Here is a 20,177-nt window from a genome sequence, read left to right as displayed (position 1 = left end):
CCCTTATTGACTTTGTTAGTCACTCTCAGTCAGATATCATTAACAGGGCATAAGTCATGGCACATGTGTAGAATTTTCCTTTAAAACTGAAAAAATGTCTCTCTCCATGGAAAAATTGGTAGAATTGCAGATAATTAGCTGTAAAACTGGGAAAAAGCAGTGTCTTGCCCCATGGCATTTAAAAATAATAATTTCATGAAATTTGAAATAAAATTGTAAAGACAATTATCCGCCCCGTGACAAAATATGTAGAGTTGCAGGAAATTCACTTCACAACGTACATTTAATCTCTGCCATAAAGAGGGGAGTCACTAAAAATGTTTTGCAGACTCAAATGTTTTGCTTGCCCCCAAAGGGCCCCCAAAAGGCTAAAACGGGCCCTGAGTCAGAGAATGTCAGTTGATAGAAGTTAATCTGCAGTGACTGTGGTCTGTCATGCTCAATGATCAAGATAATTCTAATGTCGGACAGTCATGAAACATGACAAGATGCACAGGTGCTAGTCTCTAGGAATCAGTTCAGCAGCACAAAGTATAACAATACACTTTTCAAACACTAGCTAGGAGTAAAATAGTATAGCACCAACAGCATGCATTTCCTTCATACCATGTGACTTCTCGTAAATGTCAGGTGAAAAGGAAAGTGAAATCTAGCTATGTTGGAAAAACACGTACAAGAGATAGTCGAGGAGCAAATCGGCTTCTCTTATTCATATCCCACAGTCCGTCCTGTGTGTGTGTGAGGCAACGACTGAGAGACAGTGGCGAGAGAGAGCAACACGATGACAACCCAGCAGCAGGAGGGTGAGAAGCGCCATGACCCCAAAGACACCACGCTCAAATTCGTCACTAGACACGATGATATTAGTCAAATGTATCTAAGCCTCTCTTGCTCAACCTTAGTTTATGATTTCAAGTAAAATAGGAATTGCTTAATAGGTCATGGAATTTTGTATGCAGATTTGAAAGTATTGATTTGATTGTATAGCTTGAATATGCAGTAAATGAGATATACAGGTAACTGCCAAAATAATGGAAACACCAACAAAGTGTCTTAATAGGGCCACCAGGAGCCGCAAGAACAGCTTTAATACGCCTTGGCATAGATTATGCAAGTGTCGAACTCTATTGGAGGGATGCGAACTATGTCCCCTATAAACTGCGCGCGTGCGCGGCTGCGCAGCTTCTGCCAGGATTGCCGGCGCAGAAGAAATGTCATGCCGCGCAGAGACGCGAGATTTAATGTCACTGAGTTCGCCCCATTAGTTTGCTCTAACGTTTTTTCCTGTGATCGAATCAACATTATATCAGACACTTTTCAATGTAAAAAAACAAAAGAAATCTAACTTTGCAAGACTGAGTCTTTGATTTTGTTGTGGGCAAAGCCAGAGCGCAACGGAGTAGAATTCTATTGGCGGGGGTAGTACACGAGCGCTCGTTCAATCACCCGCGAATGAATGCATTTTTCAGATCAGTTCAGATCAGAGCGCAGTGCAGCGGTGTCCCCATTTGTTGATATTCTTTGCTAGTAAGCAAGTTATTACCCCAAGTGTAGATAAATATAGGTTTATCAAGGAGGAGTTATTGCTTCCTACAAGAGCACAAAACATGTAGGCTACATTTCAAGTTGTTTTTGAAAAGCTTATGTCTTAATTAAAGGGACAGTGTTGTATTTTGAGGCAGGCTTGAATATGCAAATAAGCCAATAGGCAGAGGGGTAACCTACATTGTCTGATTCTCTGTATGGCAATAATAAATAATTGTACTTTGAAAATTGGTTTCTTCATCATAAAACACAATACAATGCACTTTATAGTCACCTGTTTGGAGTGGCGATTTTAGCATGTAAATCTTGGTGGGGCAAAAAAAGAAAGAAAGTTGGATGCATGTCAGCAAAGCCACTACACAACACTAAACAATACATTCATTGAGGCCTCCCGAGTGGCACAGTGGTCTAAGGCACTGCATCGCATTTGCTAGCTGTGCCACTAGAGATCCTGGTTTGAGTCCAGGCTCTGTCGCAGCCAGCCGTGACCGGGAGACCCATGGGGCAGAGCACAATTGGCCCAGCGTTGTCCGGGTTAGCGGAGGGTTTGGCTGGCAGGGATGTCCTTGTTCCATCGCGCTCTAGTGACTCCTGTAGTGGGCCGGGCACATGCATGCTGATACAGTCGCCAGGTGTACGGTGTTTCCTCTGACACATTGGTGCGGCTGCCTTCCAGGTTAAGTGGGCATTGTGTCAAGAAGCAGTGCGGCTTGTTTGGGTTGTGTTTCGGAGGACGCACGGCTCTCGATCTTCGCCTTTCCTGAGTCTGTACAGGAGTTGCAGCGATGAGACAAGACTGTAACTATCAAATGGATACCATGAAATTGGGGAGAAGAAAAGGTAAAAAATGTTTTATTAATTGCACTATAGCGGTGACAAACTGTACCCACAAACTGTTAGGGCCTACATAAAGTTGTCCCAAAGCAGGCCCAACATCTTACCACTGCTACACCTGGCTATCAGCGGAGCCTTGTCTGGCAGCCAAACTGTTCATTCAGCCTCATTTACTGCCTTAAAAAAACACAGCTGATATGGCTGACTTGCTTAAACAAATGTGGTTTCTAATGACAATTAAGATGTACAAACTATGGCATAAGGGGACGCAAAGCGGATAAGAGGCAATCCGTAATTTTGATTAAGACATTAATGAGCAAGCTAGGATGGATGTCGTCAATATAACTATTTACTCAGCACTTTTGAAATGTACAGTGACAGAATTCAGAACATTGACCATTCTTACAGTGTTCTCCCTGTACACCAAGTCAGAACCGTAGGATAAATAAAGGGGGCATATAAGCAGACAATGAAAGCTCTTACAATATTCAATGATTACATTTCTCTAAAACAGGTTATAGGCTACATGTGCACCACCAAGTCAGAACAGTAGGCCGAAATTAAGAGGGTTAAATAGACCAAATTATTAGGGGGAGGTACATGGGCTACTGACATCTTACTACACAACATACACTACCGTTCAAAAGTTTGGGGTCACTTAGAAATGTCCTTGTTTTTGAAAGATAAGCACATTTTTTGTCCATTATAATAACATCAAATTGATCAGAAATACAGTGTAGACATTGTTAATGTTGTAAATGACTATTGTAGCTGGAAACAGCTGGTTTTTAATGGAATATCTACATAGGTGTACAGAGGCCCATTATCAGCAACTACCACCCCAGTGTTCCAATGGCACGTTGTGTTAGCTAATCCAAGTTTATCATTTTAAAAGGCTAATTGATCATTAGAAAACCCTTTTGCAATTATGTTAGCACAGCTGAAAACTGCTGTTCTGATAAAAGAAGCAATACTGATAAAAGAAGCAATACAACTGGCCTTCTTTAGACAAGTTGAGTATCTGGAGCATCAGCATTTGTGGGTTCGATTACAGGCTCAAAATGTCCAGAAACAAAGACCTTTCTTCTGAAACTCGTCAATCTATTATTGTTCTGAGAAATGAAGGCCATTGCCAAGAAACTGAAGATCTCGTACAACGCTGTGTACTACTCCCTTCACAGAACAGCACAAACGGGCTCTAACCAGAATAGAAAGAGGACTGGGAGGCCCCGGTGCACAACTGAGCAAGAGGACAAGAACATTAGAGTGTCTAGTTTGAGAAACAGACGCCTCACAAGTCCTGAACTGGCAGCTTCATTAAATAGTACCCTCAAAATACCAGTCTCAACGTCAACAGTGAAGAGGTGACTCTGGGATGCTGGCTTTCTAGGCAGAGTTGCAAAGAAAAAGCCATGTCTCAGACTGGCCAATAAAAATAAAAGATTAAGATGGGCAAAAGAACACAGACACTGGACAGAGGACCTCTGCCTTGTTTGAATGCGTCTTTATTAACTCAATGATATATATTTTTTTATATTGTTTTCAAACTGATATGTGACACGTATTAATAACAAAATAACATGCAAAATAACATGTTTGTTTTTGCAAAAAATGTGGGGCTCAAAACAGGTTGGCTTCTGCCCTATCTGCCCTGAATGACTGGTCGCCACTGCCTATTTGGCCGATGGTGTTACAGACCAAGTAAAATATAATTCATTAATGTCAAGCTCTTAAAAAAAATGAAAGTCTCATGCAATGTAGGCCTACATTGAACACCCCATGTAGGCTACTGTAGGCTATATCAAAGTAATCCAAAGCTATTTCCAATGTTTTGGGATTTGCCACATTGGTTTTGTTGGTAGGCCTACATTATGCTCAAATAGGCACAATAGCTTATTGGCTAAAACATTAAGGGTACAGCCTCAGTGTTCACTGTAAATGCACCGGAAATTACAAAAATAAATCCTGAAACATTGACATTTCCGCTCACGAGACCTAAACTCAGTGCCCTAAACAATAATAGGGAACGTTGGATGCAACACCATGTTTCCACAAGAAATTCCATCATTTGGTGTTTTGTTGATGGTGGTGGAAAACACTGTCTCAGGGGTCCGCTCCAAAATCTCCCATAGGTGTTCAATTAGGTTGAGATCTGGTGACTGAAAGCACACACACGCACGCACGCGCACGCACGCACGCACGCACGCACGCACGCACGCACGCACGCACGCACGCACGCACGCACGCACACACACACACACACACACACACACACACACACACACACACACACACACACACACACACACACACACACACACACACACACAATTTAAACCACCTATTGTATGCTGCTTTGAGACCTCTCTTTCAAAGTCATGGTAATCAAAATAATGGGCAACTCTGCATTTTTATACCCTAAACATGATGGGATGTTAATTGCTTAAAACTCAGGAACTACACCTTTGTGGAAGCACCTGCTTTCAATATACTTTGTATTCCTCATTTACTCAAGTGCTTCATTTATTTTGGCAGTTACCTACCTACCTGTATGTTGTAAGATGTGTTAGAAGTTTTGGGAAAAATAGGATACAAATTCCAATTTTATTCCAAATGCCAATTTGAACCACTTCTGTAGATATGTGTATCTATATATATATATATATATATATATACTTATATATATAATTATTATATTATAATTATTATATTATTATATTATATTATATATATATAAGTAAGTACTTATGTACTAAGTACTTATGTATATATATATATTACGTTATTATATTACGTTTTTTTATTAGCATTCCTCCATATTGACACAACCTCTATGATATTTACCAGGAGCCCAGTTTATAGATGATCACAGGGCAGAGCTTATTCAGAGGGTCAGTCCGGTAGAGCCCATTGCAGATGTCATGCTCTCACAGGGACTGATCCATCCAGAGGTTAATTCTAACATCCTGGCTGCCAGAACCAGCCAGGACAAAATGAGGACGCTATACGGAGCCATGTCCACTCAACCCCAGAAGGAGGCACTCTACAGCATCCTGGTGAAGAACTATTCTTGGGTCACTCAGGACGTCCGTAAGTATCACAAGCTGTATCGGCTCTGTCAGCTACCACTAAGCCATAAGGTACCGTTATCTCTCTGCATACAGTATGCACACCAGACCTGGTTAGAAAACAGTTGCATTTTGTAGTTTATTTGAAAATACCAACCTTTTAAATACTCAAAGTTGTCGAATATAGAGAATCAACTAAAGACAAGTATTTCCTTTGATAATCAAATACAGGTATCAGAAAATGTAATAATATTTGAAAGTATATTGAATACCTCTCAGAAAAAAAACAAATCATATTTTAAGGTATTTAAGTGATTTGAAAACAAAAATAGTATTTATTTGGTGGCTGCCAAATGCTGTATTTGATGAAGAACGAAAAACTACAACAATTAGTTGAATTAGTCGAAATATATGATCATTAGCACATGGTTTGGAGGGCTTTAAGATATTAATCTATAGAACATTACTTTGTGATTATTCCAATAGCAATGTTGTTGTTACATAGGACTTTAGAAACCTGGGTCCTGTTTAGGAGAATGGAAATGTACAGAATGTTCAAACATACATGTATTGTGTAGATCTAATGTGATCCACTGCCAGATGGATTGGAATTCAAATACTTAAAAAGGTAGTCCCTTTCTGAGATCTGTATTCAAATAGTTTTAAAATGAGTCATTTTTGGGTCACCTCCAAAGTAATTATTTGTTACTTTCCCAAAATAGTTACTTTCCACAAAGCATATTTAAAACTATTGTTATCTCAGGTCTGCTTGACAATGTACGAACCAGTTGAGCTATACAAAAGGAGCCAATTCGATAGCACCATTGGTGACATTTTAAGTTAGCTGTGGAGTGAGTTTACTGCGCATTCTTATTTCCGTCAAAGACGGTGGATAAATGAAGATGTCCCACTCAGGCCGTTTACCATTGAAGAAAGGGGGTGGCTCTCCCATTGACACCAATGCATTAGCAGCTGGGTCTGGTCTGCTTAGTTCATTCACTTTATATAGAATAGCGAGTGGGATGTCTCGCTTCCTCTTCCGTCCATGTCTCTGTTACACAATAGCTCCTTTATGATCCATGTAGATCAGGGATGGGCAACTGGCAGCCCGTGGGACCGTGGACCAATTTTACAAATATATATACATATATATATATATATATATATATATATATATACTTGTAAAATATATATATATATATATATATATATATATATATATATATATATATATATATATATATATATATATATATATACACAGTGCAGTATATATATATACTGTACTGGACCAGTCAAAAGTTTGGACACACCTACTCATTCCAGGGTTTTTCTTTATTTTAATATTTTTCTTGATTGTAGAATAATAGTGAAGACATCAAAACTATGAAATAACACACATGGAATCATGTAGTTGCCAAAAAAATGTTAATCAAATCAATATATATTTGAGACTTGAGATTCTTCAAAGTAGCCACCCTTTGCCTTGATGACAGCTTTGCTCACTCTTGTCATTCCTGTGGCGGTCCTCATGAGAGCCAGTTTCATCATAGCCCTTGATGGTTTTTGCTACTGCACTTGACGAAACTTTCAAAGTTTGACTGACCTTCAAGTCTTAAAGTAATGATGGACTGTCATTTCTCTTTGCTTATTTGAGCTTCTTCTTGCCATAATATGGACTTGGTCTTTTACCAAATAGGGCTATCTTCTGTCACAACACAGCTGATTGGCTCAAATGCAAAGAATGAAAGAAATTCCACAAATTAACTTTTACAAAGGCAAGACCTATTACTTGAAATGCATTCCAGGTGACTATCTCATGAAGCTGGTTGAGATAATGCCAAGAGTGTTCAAAGCTGTCATCAAGGCAAAGGGTGGCTACTTTGAAGAATCTCAAACATAAAATATATTTTGATTTGTTGAACACTTTTTTGGTTACTACATGACTCCATACGTGTTATTTCATAGTTTTGATATATTCACTATTAAAAATAAAGAAAAACACTTGAATGAGTAGATGTATCCAAACCTTTGACTGAGGTGGAGCCCATTGATCATCAGTTATCATATTAAAAACTACGCCTCCACCGTATTGCAAAATGAGTAGAATAGCAGGAAATTAGCTGTCATGAATCATGCGCACCGATATGAAAATATAGATATATTTATTACTTTCGTATTCCTATTTAGTATTGAAGCATTTCACTTAACACAACAATGCAACATGTGCAAACCTGACAATTCAGCCTGGTGATTGAATAACTCTAACGAGGTATGTGTCAAGGTATCTGTCGCTTGGTGTAGCCTACGACTCATATTGATAACCAGGTCGCTTAGGGCCCCCCAAAAGGCTAGGCCCGGCCCTAGATAGAGTGAACAGAATCTAATGTACGGTATCAAGATCTATAAAAATAGAACTGCACATATACAGTAAACATCGAACCACCGGGAAAAACATCACTATTACAATGTATTAAACTGTTTGGTTTCAGATAACATGGAGTAGTCACTGTATGAGTAAGGAAGTCATTTCAAGTGCATTAGTTTCTCAAATATGCTGTGTTTTTTCTATTAAAACAGATAGAATGAGGATATTGCCGCTGGGAAAAACTTGTGCTGGGAGGAGTGCATCAGGAAACACAATCCTTGGTGAGTCTAGTCTAACTTCTCTGTTACACACGTAAAACAGAAATTAAAATGGCAAAGTGCAGCCAGAAGATTCGTCCAGGGCTAAGTTAGAGTCAGAGTTCATTACAAAAATTTCAAATGAGCAGTAGGTGAGTGTCAAATTATAATTGTCAGTATAATTGTAAGTGTGTAGAAACAGCTTTGTATGGCCTGCCTGTATGCATATATATATATATATACACCCCCAAAATAAACATTTTCTTACAGACATTACCTGCTACGATTATTATTATTGTCTTTCATTAAAAAAAATATTTCAGTAAATAATTAAAATATATATATTATAATTATTTCCTGAAATATATATTTACATATAATTATATATAATATATATTTTTTTAATGAAAGACATTTCAATTGTGGGATAATAATAATCGTAGCAGGTAATGTCTGAAAGAACATGTTTATTTTGGGTGGTAGAGGCCGGGGGGGGGGGGCACGTAAACAGCATTTTAAAACGAGCACCCAAGTTGCTAAGTCTGCTCCTGCATTTATATTTGTATATTTTTTATAGTGGAAGGACTGAGACAGGAGAGAATGGCAATCAGCATGGGCCACACAGAGGAGGAGATGAACAATACCAGAGTGCTGCAGCTGAAACAGAATGTTGTCGAGCGAGGGCCAGAGAGACCATCAAGGAAGTCAGGTAAGCAGGTAGAACTATATGCAGAATTGAACACACATACTTACTAGGCAATGTCAAGAAATCAATGATGATAGACTCTATTAAAACTACAATTAGAAATTAAATGTAAAATTGCTTAGCAAATATAAAAACAACAGCGAAATACCTGAGGAGTTCAGGTAGGCAGGTGGAACTGTAGAATGCAGAGTACAATACACTGGGCAATATCAAGATATCAATGTATGAAAAAATGAAAGGTGACAAATAACGTGCATTTTCAAGTAGTATAAACAGTACAAAGTCAACATAAGCCTGTTAGCATTCCCATAGACTTAACATGGCGGGTTAGCTACTTAGCATTGTGGAACAACAGAAAATATTTCGATCCTGACCTAATTTTATGTTCATAAAAACATCTCAGCACTATTTCTGTCTTTTGTCATTGATATTCTGTGTCTAACAAGATTGACCTTTCAAGCAATAAGTCTCAAAGAAGAAAAAAAATCTACACAAATTCAATATGTTTATGACCATGACTTGCAAATGATACATAAATGCCCTTGAATGTAATTTAGTCTAAACCTTGATTTGTGCATGAATAGAGTTTGTTTTGATCACATTCAGCAAAATTCCACGTTAGAGTGAATGGACTGAGAGGGGAGATAATGGAAATCGACGTGGGCCAATCAGAGGAGGAGATGAACAATACCACAGTGCTGCAGCTGAAACAGAAAATTGCCCAGAGACTTCCAGGCTGGGACATAGGTAGGGCAGGTTGAACTCTACAGTACAGAATTAGAACAAACATACTGGGCATTGTGCATAATGATATTTATGTAATTTGATGGTTTTATCACTAGGGAAACAAGGGAACACCCAACATATTGAGTAACATTGTGATAAACAATTCATCATAACATTTGCAGTAATGTGTGTACCACCTTATTAACCACAACTGTACGCTGAACTCTAACCTCTTTATGCAGATACCCTGACGATGAGATACACATGCAAGACTCTGGAAGACTCACGCCTGCTCTCCTGTTACGGAATCCAGGACAAGTCTCTCATTAATCTAGTGCTTGATAAATATAGAGAATAGAGCATCTTCACCAGTCACATCATCCCACAACACTACAGTGCACTCTAAAAAATGCTGGGCTGTTTGGTTGACCCTGGGTTGCAGGTGTTGGGTCACTTAGATGGGTTGTTTTCTTTAAAAACTGCTGGGTTATTGATGCTGGGTAGTTGGTGTAGGAGATCCCTTAAACCATATGTAAGTCCCATTTTTGGGATACAATAAGGTGATATACCTTATTATAATATCTAATAAATAATGCAATGTGTAAAATGCAAATAAAATAAAGGACCATTTTAATTTGTGTTATGTAAGCTTAACATGATAAAATGGGATGACATTTACTCTCAAGGGGTGGCCAATAAGCTCTAGCTGAATGCCACACCCCTAAAAAGTGACGCCTTTTGAAAATAACCTTACATTCCAAAAACCCATTCAAAAACCCGTAGCACTCACGTCCGTAGCCATGAAGTGCTTTGAAAGGCTGGTAATGGCTCACATCAACACCATTATCCCAGAAACACTCCAATTTGCATTCCGCCGAAACAGATCCACAGATGATGCAATCTCTATTGCACTCCTCACTGCCCTTTCCCACCTGGACAAAAGGAACACTTACGTGAGAATGCCATTCATTGACTAAAGCTCAGTGTTCAACACTGTAGTACCCTCAAAGCTCATCACTAAGCTAAGGACCCTGGGACCAAACACCTCCCTCTGCAACTGGATCCTGGACTTCCTTGACGGGCCGCCCCCAGGTGATAAGGGTAGGTAGCAACACATCTGCCACACTGATCCTCAACACTGGAGCCCCTCAGGGGTGCGTGCTCAGTCCCCTCCTGTACTCCCTGTTCACCCACAACTGCGTGGCCAGGCACGACTCCAACACCATCATTAAGTTTGCAGACAACACAACAGTGGTTGATCACCGACAACAACGAGACAGCCTATAAGGAGGAGGTCAGAGACCTGGCCGGGTGGTGCCAGAATAACAACCTATCCCTCAATGTAACCAAGACTAAGGAGATGATTGTGGACTACAGGAAAAGGAGGACCGACACACCCCCATTATCATCGACGGGCTGTAGTGGAGCAGGTTGAAAGCTTCAAGTTCCTTGGTGTCCATAAACAAACTAGAATGGTCCAAACACACCAATACAGTCGTGAAGAGGGCATGACAAAACCTATTCCCCCTCAGGAAACTAAAAAGATTTGGCATCGGTCCTCAGATCCTCAGAAGGTTCTACAGCTGCAACATCAAGAGCATCCTGACTGGTTGCATCATTGCCTGGTACGGCAACTGCTTGGCCTCCAACTGCAAGGCACTACATACAGGGTAGTGCATACGGTCCAGTACATCACTGGGGCTAAGCTGCCTGACATTCATGACCTCTATACCAGGCGGTGTCAGAGGAAGGCCCTAAATATTATAGACTCGCTATAATGACCGGCAGCACAGCAATACAGACAACTCTGGGTGTTCAGCCTGCGTACGCGTTCGGCTCAGGAAGAGGCAAATCGGCAATCTTCGGAGGATCTTGGAGGAGCTCGGGTAAGCACGGATCCTCTCTGGGACAAAGATGCCGGAGACTTCCGGTGTTCATCAGATGCAAGGTGGGATCATTGAGTGAGCAATTGGGACCGCAATCAGACCTCTTCACCCTCATACGTTCCCGTAGCCGACCATTGATCCGGATGGTTAAAGCGATGAGTGAGACGAGATCCGTCGGTAGTTCCCGGGCTGCAAGCTCGTCCTTTACTTGCTCCGATAATTTGTGCAGGAAAGTGTCGAACAGCACCGGGTTCCTCCGCTGCTAGCGTGTGGAAATCCACCACATAGTCTGCCACACTGAGCGAGTCCTGCCGAAGCAACTTCTGGGCAGCTTCTCCCCCAGACACAGGAGCCTTGAAAACTTCTCACCTCCGCCACAAATACCTTCAGACTGAGGCAGACCATGGATTGTTGCTCCCATACCGCCGTGGCCCAGGCGAGTGCCCTCCCTGACATCAGCGTAATACTGTACGCTATCTTTGAGCGGTCAGAGGGGAACGAAGAAGGCTGCAGCTCGAAAACGGGGGAGCACTGGGAGAGAAAGGCCCGGCAGGTTCTGGAATCTCCATTGTAGCGCTCCCGGGGGAGGTAAGCGGGGTTCCCGGGAAATTGGGGTGACGGCGCTGCTACCAGCCTGGTTACTGAGGAGCTGGAAGGTTACCATCGTGGTAGGCTGCCTAGTAGGCAACCCACAGAATTGCCCCCGCAAAGCGTCCAATTCTAGATCGTGACGTTTAGTAACGTCCTGGAATCCTTCCATCAGACAGTGCAGCATCTACTCGTGCCTATCAATGGTGGCTCTTTGGGAGGAGATGGCGCTGCGGAGCTGGTCCAAGTCTGCTAGGTCAGTCATGGCCATTTCGTACAGGTTTCAGGTAAGACCCAAATGCAGAATGTGTTGAAGTAACAATGTTTAATACAGCAACATGGGCAGGCAAACGACAGGTCAAGGCAGGCATTGGTCGATAATCCAGAGCAGAGGCAAAGTTACAGGATGGCAGGCAGGCTCAGGAAAAGCAAGGAACAAAATCAGGAGGGCGAGAAAAGAGAGACTGGGAAAAAACAGGCGCAGAGACAAACCGCTGGTTGACTTGAACAAACAAGACAAACTTGCAACAGACAACAGAAAACACAGGTATAAGTACCCAGGGGATAATGGGGAAGATGGGAGACACCTCGCAGGGGGTGGAGACAAGCATAAGGACAGGTGAAACAGATCAGGGCGTGAAAGTATCCATTAAATCTCCAAACAGTCCAAAACAAGCCCTTTTGCCAAATCCCATGGGGAGAACTGCAAACACATTTCTCCCTGATTTGAGGGTCGTCAATGCTCTGCTGTTTTTTTAGTGGGTATTTATTGGAAATGCCATCTAATATATTATCTACGTCATCCATTTTTTTTGCGAAGTGATTGAAAATGACATACCCTCTGTGAGTCTACTGGCCTATGACATCATTAAAAAAATAAATATCACTTAATGTCTGGTAAGTAGACCTAGAGTTCCTAGAGATTATAGATTTGCCTTTGTAGAAAGGTAAAACCAAGTTGGTGAAGACGGCTATATTATAATAGGGTTATTGCATTGAAGCTAGGGTGCATGCTGCCCCTGAGGCCCCGAGTGACCTCCAGTTGCACTCGACCAAAAGAGATTAGAAAGAATACTGATGGAAACAAAGTGTCCATTATGGCACAGTCTTGTGCATATGCACTGGTATAAATCATAATAAATTATACTTTTCAAGTATTCAAGTAGTTGGTGTTTGCAACAGAGGGGGAAATAACAGAGGGGATAATTGACTATTCATTAAGTGTTGAACTGTACATATGAAAAAAGTACACTAGAGTAATGAGCAATGCAAAGCTACACTGATGTGTTCTAATTGTCCCCTGGATTTGTTGTTCAACAAGGATTTAACTTTCTCCTTCCATATGATTTGTTTGTGTCTTATTAATATTTGATATATTCTTCACTTGGTCTACGGTACTATGGTCTGCTCTTCATGTTGATCCCTGTGGAGTGTAACAAAACTTTATACTGATGTAAATGCTTGTGATTCTGGTACCTAGTTTTTCCAAGTCACATGATTTAATTAACAGAGGGGGACATTCAACTTCAGAGCCACTTTCTCTCCACAGTCAGGGAGGGGGTTAGTACACACCCAACTGTGGCTGCTGTCCTGGGGGTCACTGCTGCTGTGTGTGTCTTTGATGGTTACCTACAGGGCCTAGTTTTTCAAAACATTGACATCTAGATCAAAATGATCCTGTGTTGTCTCAATCCTGTTTCTCCATTCAATTTTGTTCGTCAATCTAAGACAGAAAATATTTTGACCAAATGTCACCGGTCATACAGTATAACATGATCTTTGTTGTAGCATAGTGTTAGAAAGTGAGTTTGAAAAAAATGATACAATAATTGACTATACAGATTTTAAAAACCACATTGTGGACCACTAAAATAGAGATTGAGTGGAAATAGCATATGATGTGATATGTTAGAGATTTTTTCCCATTTTTTCTTAAAACTACATCATGAGGAGGGACCTCATTTAACACAACATAGGGTCATTTTGATCTGGATTTAAAAAACTGTGCCAATGAGGTACAGCTCATCCAGAGTCAGGGTGCATGACACCACTGAGGACCCCAGTGTTCTGCAGTTGCACTCAACCCTATGTGATTCAAAATAATATTGATCGAAACTAGGTGTCCATAATGGCATAGCCTTTAATGATTTAATACAGCAGGAAATGGACTGTTCATTAGGTTGAACTGAGCAATGCACATCGGATTTTAGCAAAGCTCAGGTTTTCTATGATCGTTCCCTTGATTTGTTTTTCATGAGATTTCATTTTCTCTGTCATTATGATCTGACATGCCTTTTGTCATATTCTACCTTATTAATATCCTTCTCTTTATATTTATTGTATTTATATCCTGGAGGATAAGACCTTAAAACGTTGCACTGGTGTTATGCTACATTCATGACGTGTCAGAATTAGGAAGCACAAACATTTTCTGGTTTGAAAACTCATTGTAGGAAGATGTGCCACAATCAAGTCAACTCGGAACTCAAATACTGTCACGTCCTGACCATAGAAAGCTTTTATTTTCTATGGTAGAGTAGGTCAGGGCGTGAATGGGGGGTTGTTCTAGTTTATATTTTCTACATGGGGTTCTAGGTTTGATTTTCTATATTGGTGATTTGTATGATTCCCCAGGCAGCTGGTTATCGTTGTCTCTAATTGGGGATCATACTTAAATAGCAATTTTTCAACCTGTGGGTTATGGGATATTGTTTATGTTTAGTTGCCTGTTATCACTGCATTGTCGTCACGTTTCGTTTATTCTTTGTTTTTTTGTTGTTGTTTTTTTCTAAGTTTCACTGTCTAATAACTATGTGGAACTCTACATACGCTGCGCCTTGGTCCGTCTATACAAACGATCGTGACATATACTCGAACATCAAGTTAGGCTAATCTGAGCAGATTACTTCTTATTGCTAAGATTCTTGAATTGATTATAAGTATGAAACATGAAAAAATATTAAAACCTGTCTGATCGTCAATGTGGATACTGTAAGATCTTGCGGTTCTGAAAGTGAGTCTACCTTATCAGTATGTTGTTTGTATATAAACACAGTTGTTCATCATTTCTCCATACAAGTCATTGTTTTGAGAACAACCTGGTTTGGTGGGATGTCATCAGTTAACATATTCATTGGCTACGCACGAAAGGGGATCCATTAAAGGGTTTCTAAAGTTTTTAGAACTGGGGTGGATGATTCAAACTGGATTATTATTGTGTTTTATGAGTTTGAAAACAATAAATTACATTTATTTTGGATTGTGAAAAGGCTTGTTGATTTCCATCATTGTCATGAAGTAGAAAAAAATAAAATACAAATTAATCGTGTTACTTAGAATTATGGAATTAGTTAATGAAGAACAGACGCAATACAATATGATAATTCAGGAACAATAAAGATTTATTGAATTTGATTAAATCCAGTTGAGTTTAAAAAGGTAGAAAACAATTCATGATTATATTGTAATGAAACAGGCAGGGAGCAGGTCTCGAACCCTCGACCTTCGGGTCCGAGGTCCAGCGCGCTATCGACTCTGCCGCAAAAGCATGCTCGTGCAGCAGAGTCGATTTCCGCGGTTATAAACCCAGGGTTGTTACAATATTATAACATAAAGCAGGGCTAATTCCAATTAAACGTATACAACATCTAGGGGAGCCATAATCTTGACATAAGTAGATACAGGAAATAAGGACGATAAGCGTTCCACTCTGACTGGCTGCTATCATAGGTATCTCTTCTCTTAGCTTCTATGCCATGTGGGTATAGAGGTCTGCCGAGGAGCCACTCCAGCAGAGCAAGCTCTGTAGTGTGAACTTGTCTTCAGGCACTCAGGCTTGAGCTTAAGGCACACAAAGCAGAACTCTACATTACAGCGAGTGCAGATTATGTTTTTGCAGCCGGTTTTATCATGCTCCACCATCTGGCCACAGGTTGGACAGGCTCGAATTGAGGGGCATGCGGTGACCCCCTCCACCTGGGGCAAAGAAGTGGTGGGGCAATTCATCAGCAGCTGCAGCTCCTTATTAGTGCAGCCATCATTGTCACAGCGGTCAGAGCGGGGGCCGGGACCTTTCCACTGCTTCAGACACTGCCAGCAGAACTCATAGACATGGCCTTTGTCTGCAGTGCACACTGAGCAGCGGACATTGAGATTGGATAGATCTGCTCTCTCAACATAGGTGTTGCACCCAGGGCACTGTAATAGAAAAGGGTGTAGGTAGGAAGATGGAGGCAGATTCTTTGTTTTTGAATCCTGTTGCTGCTGTAGTACATTACTAGCATGGTCTTTCAGAATGATGCAATTTAGCTTGCATACTATACAGATTAATGTACATATAATTAATAATAATGTCATAACTCATTCGTATGTGTGAAATAAAAATCATAGAACAAATGTAAATGATAACTCACTTGTTTGTATTCACAGTATTCTGTAGCAGCCAGGATGGCCATTTTCTTCTCAAAGTACTGCATCTCATCTGCAGTCAGAACAGCCAGCCTACGCACCTCAGAGTAAGCCCACGCCTCACAACACTTCACCAAGGTGCCATCTTTAAGCGCAGGGCACTTGAACTTATACTGATCCTGGGAGAAGAATGTACAGGACACATTATTGAGAAGAACAAAATACCTATTGTTATAACGATGATGGCAAAATGGTACGGCTGTAATCAATTCTCAATCATTTTCAAGAACAATACACACTGTTTGCAATAAGAGTCTGCTTAAATTTGGCCAGTTTTCTATGTGAAATCTGGTTATATAGTTTGGTAGCCAAGCTAAAGTCAACAACTAGGCTGATTTCAGCAACCAGAAGGCTGATTTTGCTGGAGTTTAAATTAAATAATGTCTGTGTCAAAGGTGAGTACCTGGTCCAGTAGGCTGCGGCACCATGCGGTCAGTGACTGAGGTGTGACTGCATGACCACAGGACATCTCTGCCCTCAAGGAGTCAGGGTCATCATCCAGAGCTGACACACAGCAACAACATAATCAGTGATTAATAAACATTGAGGGGATAGTGATGTGGATGGTCAAACTGATGTAAATGACTTCCGAAAGTATACTAGGCCTACATAGGACAGCTGTACATTCCATCTATTTACAATCACAGACCGGTTGTACTAACCTAAAGATTCACATTGAGAAAACAAAGTTTATTATGTACACCTATCTAGTACTGGGTTGGACCACCGTTTGCCTCCAGAACAGTCTGAATTCTCCGGGGTGTGGAAATGTTGCTACATTGGTGTTAAGGGACATAATGTGTGCCAGGAGAACATTCCACACACCATTACACCACCGCCACCAGCCTTAACTGTTGACACCAGGCAGGATGCGGCCATGGACTCATGTTGCTTACGTCAAATCCTGACTCTGCCATCAGCATGACGCAACAGGAACCGAGATTTGTCGGACCAGGCAAAGTTCTGCCGCTGCTTCTCATGGAAACCCATTTCATGAAGTTCCGACTAACACTTCTTGTGCTGATGTTGCTTACAGATGCAGTTTGGAACTTGGTAGTGAGTGTTGCAACCGAGGACAAATAATTGTTACGGGCTATGCTCTTTAGCACTCTGCGGTCCCATTCTATGAGCTTGTGTGGCCTACTACTTCACGGCTGAGCCGCTGTTGACCCTAGACGTTTCCACTTCACAATAACAGCACTTACAGTTGATTGGGGTAGCTCTAGCAGGGCAGAAATTTGATGAACTGACTTGTAGGAAAGGTGGCATCCTATGACGGTGCCACGTTGAAAGTCACTGAGCTCTTCAGTAAGGTCATTCTCCTGACAATGTTTGTCTATGTAGATTGTATGGCTGTGTGCTCGATTTTATTCACCTGTCAGCAACGGATGTGGCTGAAATAGCCAAATTCACTCATTTGAAGGGGTGTCCACATACTTTTGAGTATATATATACAATGCTTTGTAAATGTAACAATAAATGTATATAAAAGCCATCAGCTAATAAACATTTTTACATTGAAATAATAAACCAAGGTTGAGCAAGGGAAGCTTAGAAAAATCTTACTGATATCATCCTGTCTAGTGACAAACTTGAGCGTGGTGTCTTTGGGGTCATAGCGCTTCTGCTGCTCGGTTGTCATCGTGTTGCTCTCTCTCGCCACTGTCTCTCAGTCGTTGCCTCACACACACAGGACGGACTGTGGGATATGAATAAGAGAAGCCGATTTGCTCCTCGACTATCTCTTGTACGTGTTTTTCCAACATAGCTAGATTTCACTTTCTTTTTCACCTGCCATTTACAAGAAGTCACATGGTATGAAGGAAATGCATGCTGTTGATGCTCTAGTATTTTACTCCTAGCTAGTGTTTGAAAAGTGTATTGTTATACTTTGTGCTGCTGAACTGATTCCTAGAGGCTAGCACCTTTCCATGTTGTCAAAATTCATGACTGTCCAAAATTGTTATTATATCTATCTTCGAGCACAACCACTCAGTCACCACAGATTAACCTAATTTGATTTCATCAGATGACATTCTCTGATTTATCTAAAGGGGATTCCAGGTAACATCACTATGGCAACAGTTAACATAGTGTTCAATTGCATCGTTAAACAGTGAATGAAGGGAAATCAATTGTATTTACAGCATATTTGACAATGATCATAACTCTTCTGTGTGTTACGGCTGGATCTAATTTGTCACGTGATAAGGAAGACCATGATTGAAAAAGCATATTCAACAACACTGAAAAGGAAAATGAAAGCATTCAATGTAGGCTACACTGTAAAAAACACATACACAGAGATACTCTACAAACCCAGACACCTCAGAAGCGCAGAGGCACATCCACTAATATGGGAAAGATCTACCAAGTCTTAGTGGAAGGATTGAGAGGGGAGAAAATGACAATCGACGTGGGTGAAACAGAGGAAGAGATGAACAATACCACAGTGCTGCAGCTGAAACTGAAAATCTTGAAGAAACTGCCGGGTCCCTCAGGTATGGAGGTAGAACTTATAACACACAAACTACAATATACACTCTGTACAAAACATTGAGAAAACCTGATCTTTCCATGACATAGCGTCACCTGGTCAGTCTATGTTCCCTTATTGATGTCACGTGTTAAATCCACTTCAATCAGTGTAGATTTTTTGTTTGTTTTGTCCTCTCGTGTACTTTAGTATTTTTTCATATTTTTTGTATATATATTTCAATTTATTTTCAATCTCTTCTCGATTTTTTTATTCGATTATACCTTCCGGTAACCTGCCTCACCCAATGTGATACGGAATCGCTATTTTCAATTTTAGGACACATTCAAGAATCTCCAGAAGCTAACCAGCTACAAGCTATTTATTGTTAATTTTTTTCTTCCTACTGTGTTATTGACTTGTTTATTGTTTACTCCATGTGTAACTCTGTGTTGCTGTCTGTTCACAATGCTATGCTTTATCTTGGCCAGGTCGCAGTTGTAAATGAGAACTTGTTCTCAACTAGCCTACCTGGTTAAATAAAGGTGAAATAAAAAAAATACAAAAATAAAAGATGAAGGGGAGGAGACAGTTGAGACATGGATTGTGTATGTGTGCCATTTAGAGGGTGAATGGGCAAGACAACATATTTAATTGCCTTTGAACAAGGTATGGTAGTAGTTGCCAGGCACACTGGTTTGTGTCAAGAACTTCAATGCTGCTGGCGTTTTCATGCTCAACAGTTGTCTGTGTGTGCCAAGAAGGGTCCACCACCCAAAGGACATCCAGCCAACTTCACACAACTGTGGGAAGCATCGGAGTCAGCATGCCCTAGTATCCCTGTGGAACAATTTCGGGGGAATGGGGGGTGGTGCTACTCAATGTTAGGTTTGGTGTTCTTAATGTTTTGTACATTCAGTGTACAATAGATACTTGATAGATGCACATTGATCTGAGAAAATACAACTTCATTCACAAACCTAATCTTTAAGAGACATGACTAAGACAGTTAAAGATAATGGTGATAGTAATATTGAACAGTTATGCAAATTTATTGTGTGCTGTACCTGATTAATGACATCTCTACCCTGAACTCTGACCTCTTTGTAGCTGGAAATCAGGTTGAGACCATACGTCTGATCTTCACAGACAAGCCATTGGAAGACCAATCCAAGCTCTCCTCTTATGAGATCCAGGACAGGTCACTCATTTTTCTGGTACTGCGGCAGAATGGGGGACGGAGAGACTGACAGATG

General features: G+C 40.7%; 2 protein-coding genes across 3 annotated transcripts; one reads left to right on the top strand and one right to left on the bottom strand.

Annotated features, from left to right (window-relative positions):
- Nucleotides 1–641: 641 nt before the first annotated feature.
- Nucleotides 642–10,147, top strand: LOC118392082 (uncharacterized). 2 transcript variants are annotated; one of them, XM_052459792.1, is made up of 7 exons: nt 652–803; nt 2,222–2,385; nt 5,227–5,469; nt 8,028–8,096; nt 8,650–8,781; nt 9,385–9,525; nt 9,747–10,147. In XM_052459792.1, the coding sequence occupies exons 2-7, from the start codon at nt 2,331–2,333 to the stop codon at nt 9,860–9,862; spliced, it is 756 nt and encodes a 251-aa protein (XP_052315752.1). In that variant the 5' UTR covers nt 652–803; nt 2,222–2,330; the 3' UTR covers nt 9,863–10,147. The 2 variants fall into 2 exon arrangements, with proteins under 2 accessions (XP_035639609.2, XP_052315752.1); XM_035783716.2 differs by lacking the exon at nt 2,222–2,385 and having other exon boundaries at nt 642–803.
- Nucleotides 10,148–15,361: 5,214 nt separating this feature from the next.
- LOC118392081 (uncharacterized) lies at nt 15,362–18,219 on the bottom strand. Its single transcript, XM_035783715.2, has 4 exons — nt 18,012–18,219; nt 16,849–16,949; nt 16,391–16,564; nt 15,362–16,175 (listed from the first exon to the last, which is right to left on the bottom strand). The coding sequence occupies exons 1-4, from the start codon at nt 18,085–18,087 to the stop codon at nt 15,720–15,722; spliced, it is 807 nt and encodes a 268-aa protein (XP_035639608.1). The 5' UTR covers nt 18,088–18,219; the 3' UTR covers nt 15,362–15,719.
- Nucleotides 18,220–20,177: the final 1,958 nt, after the last annotated feature.

The sequence above is a fragment of the Oncorhynchus keta genome, chromosome 13 (assembly GCF_023373465.1).
Source record: "Oncorhynchus keta strain PuntledgeMale-10-30-2019 chromosome 13, Oket_V2, whole genome shotgun sequence".
NCBI classification, from domain to species: domain Eukaryota; kingdom Metazoa; phylum Chordata; class Actinopteri; order Salmoniformes; family Salmonidae; genus Oncorhynchus; species Oncorhynchus keta.
Note: the sequence above shows the minus strand (reverse complement) of the source record. Positions and strands in the feature narration are given on the sequence as shown.

Bases quoted from the DNA above. Each gene is read 5' to 3' on its own strand.
- LOC118392082 (XM_052459792.1), top strand. From the start codon at position 2,331: ATGAGACAAGACTGTAACTATCAAATGGATACCATGAAATTGGGGAGA. The intron at 5,470-8,027 runs GTAAGTATCACA...CTATTAAAACAG, and splicing joins TTGGGTCACTCAGGACGTCC to ATAGAATGAGGATATTGCCG. The intron at 8,782-9,384 runs GTAAGCAGGTAG...GATCACATTCAG, and splicing joins GAGACCATCAAGGAAGTCAG to CAAAATTCCACGTTAGAGTG.
- LOC118392081 (XM_035783715.2), bottom strand. From the start codon at position 18,087: ATGACAACCGAGCAGCAGAAGCGCTATGACCCCAAAGACACCACGCTC. The intron at 16,565-16,848 runs GTACTCACCTTT...TTCTTCTCCCAG, and splicing joins GCCGCAGCCTACTGGACCAG to GATCAGTATAAGTTCAAGTG. The intron at 16,176-16,390 runs GTGAGTTATCAT...TTTCTATTACAG, and splicing joins AATACTGTGAATACAAACAA to TGCCCTGGGTGCAACACCTA.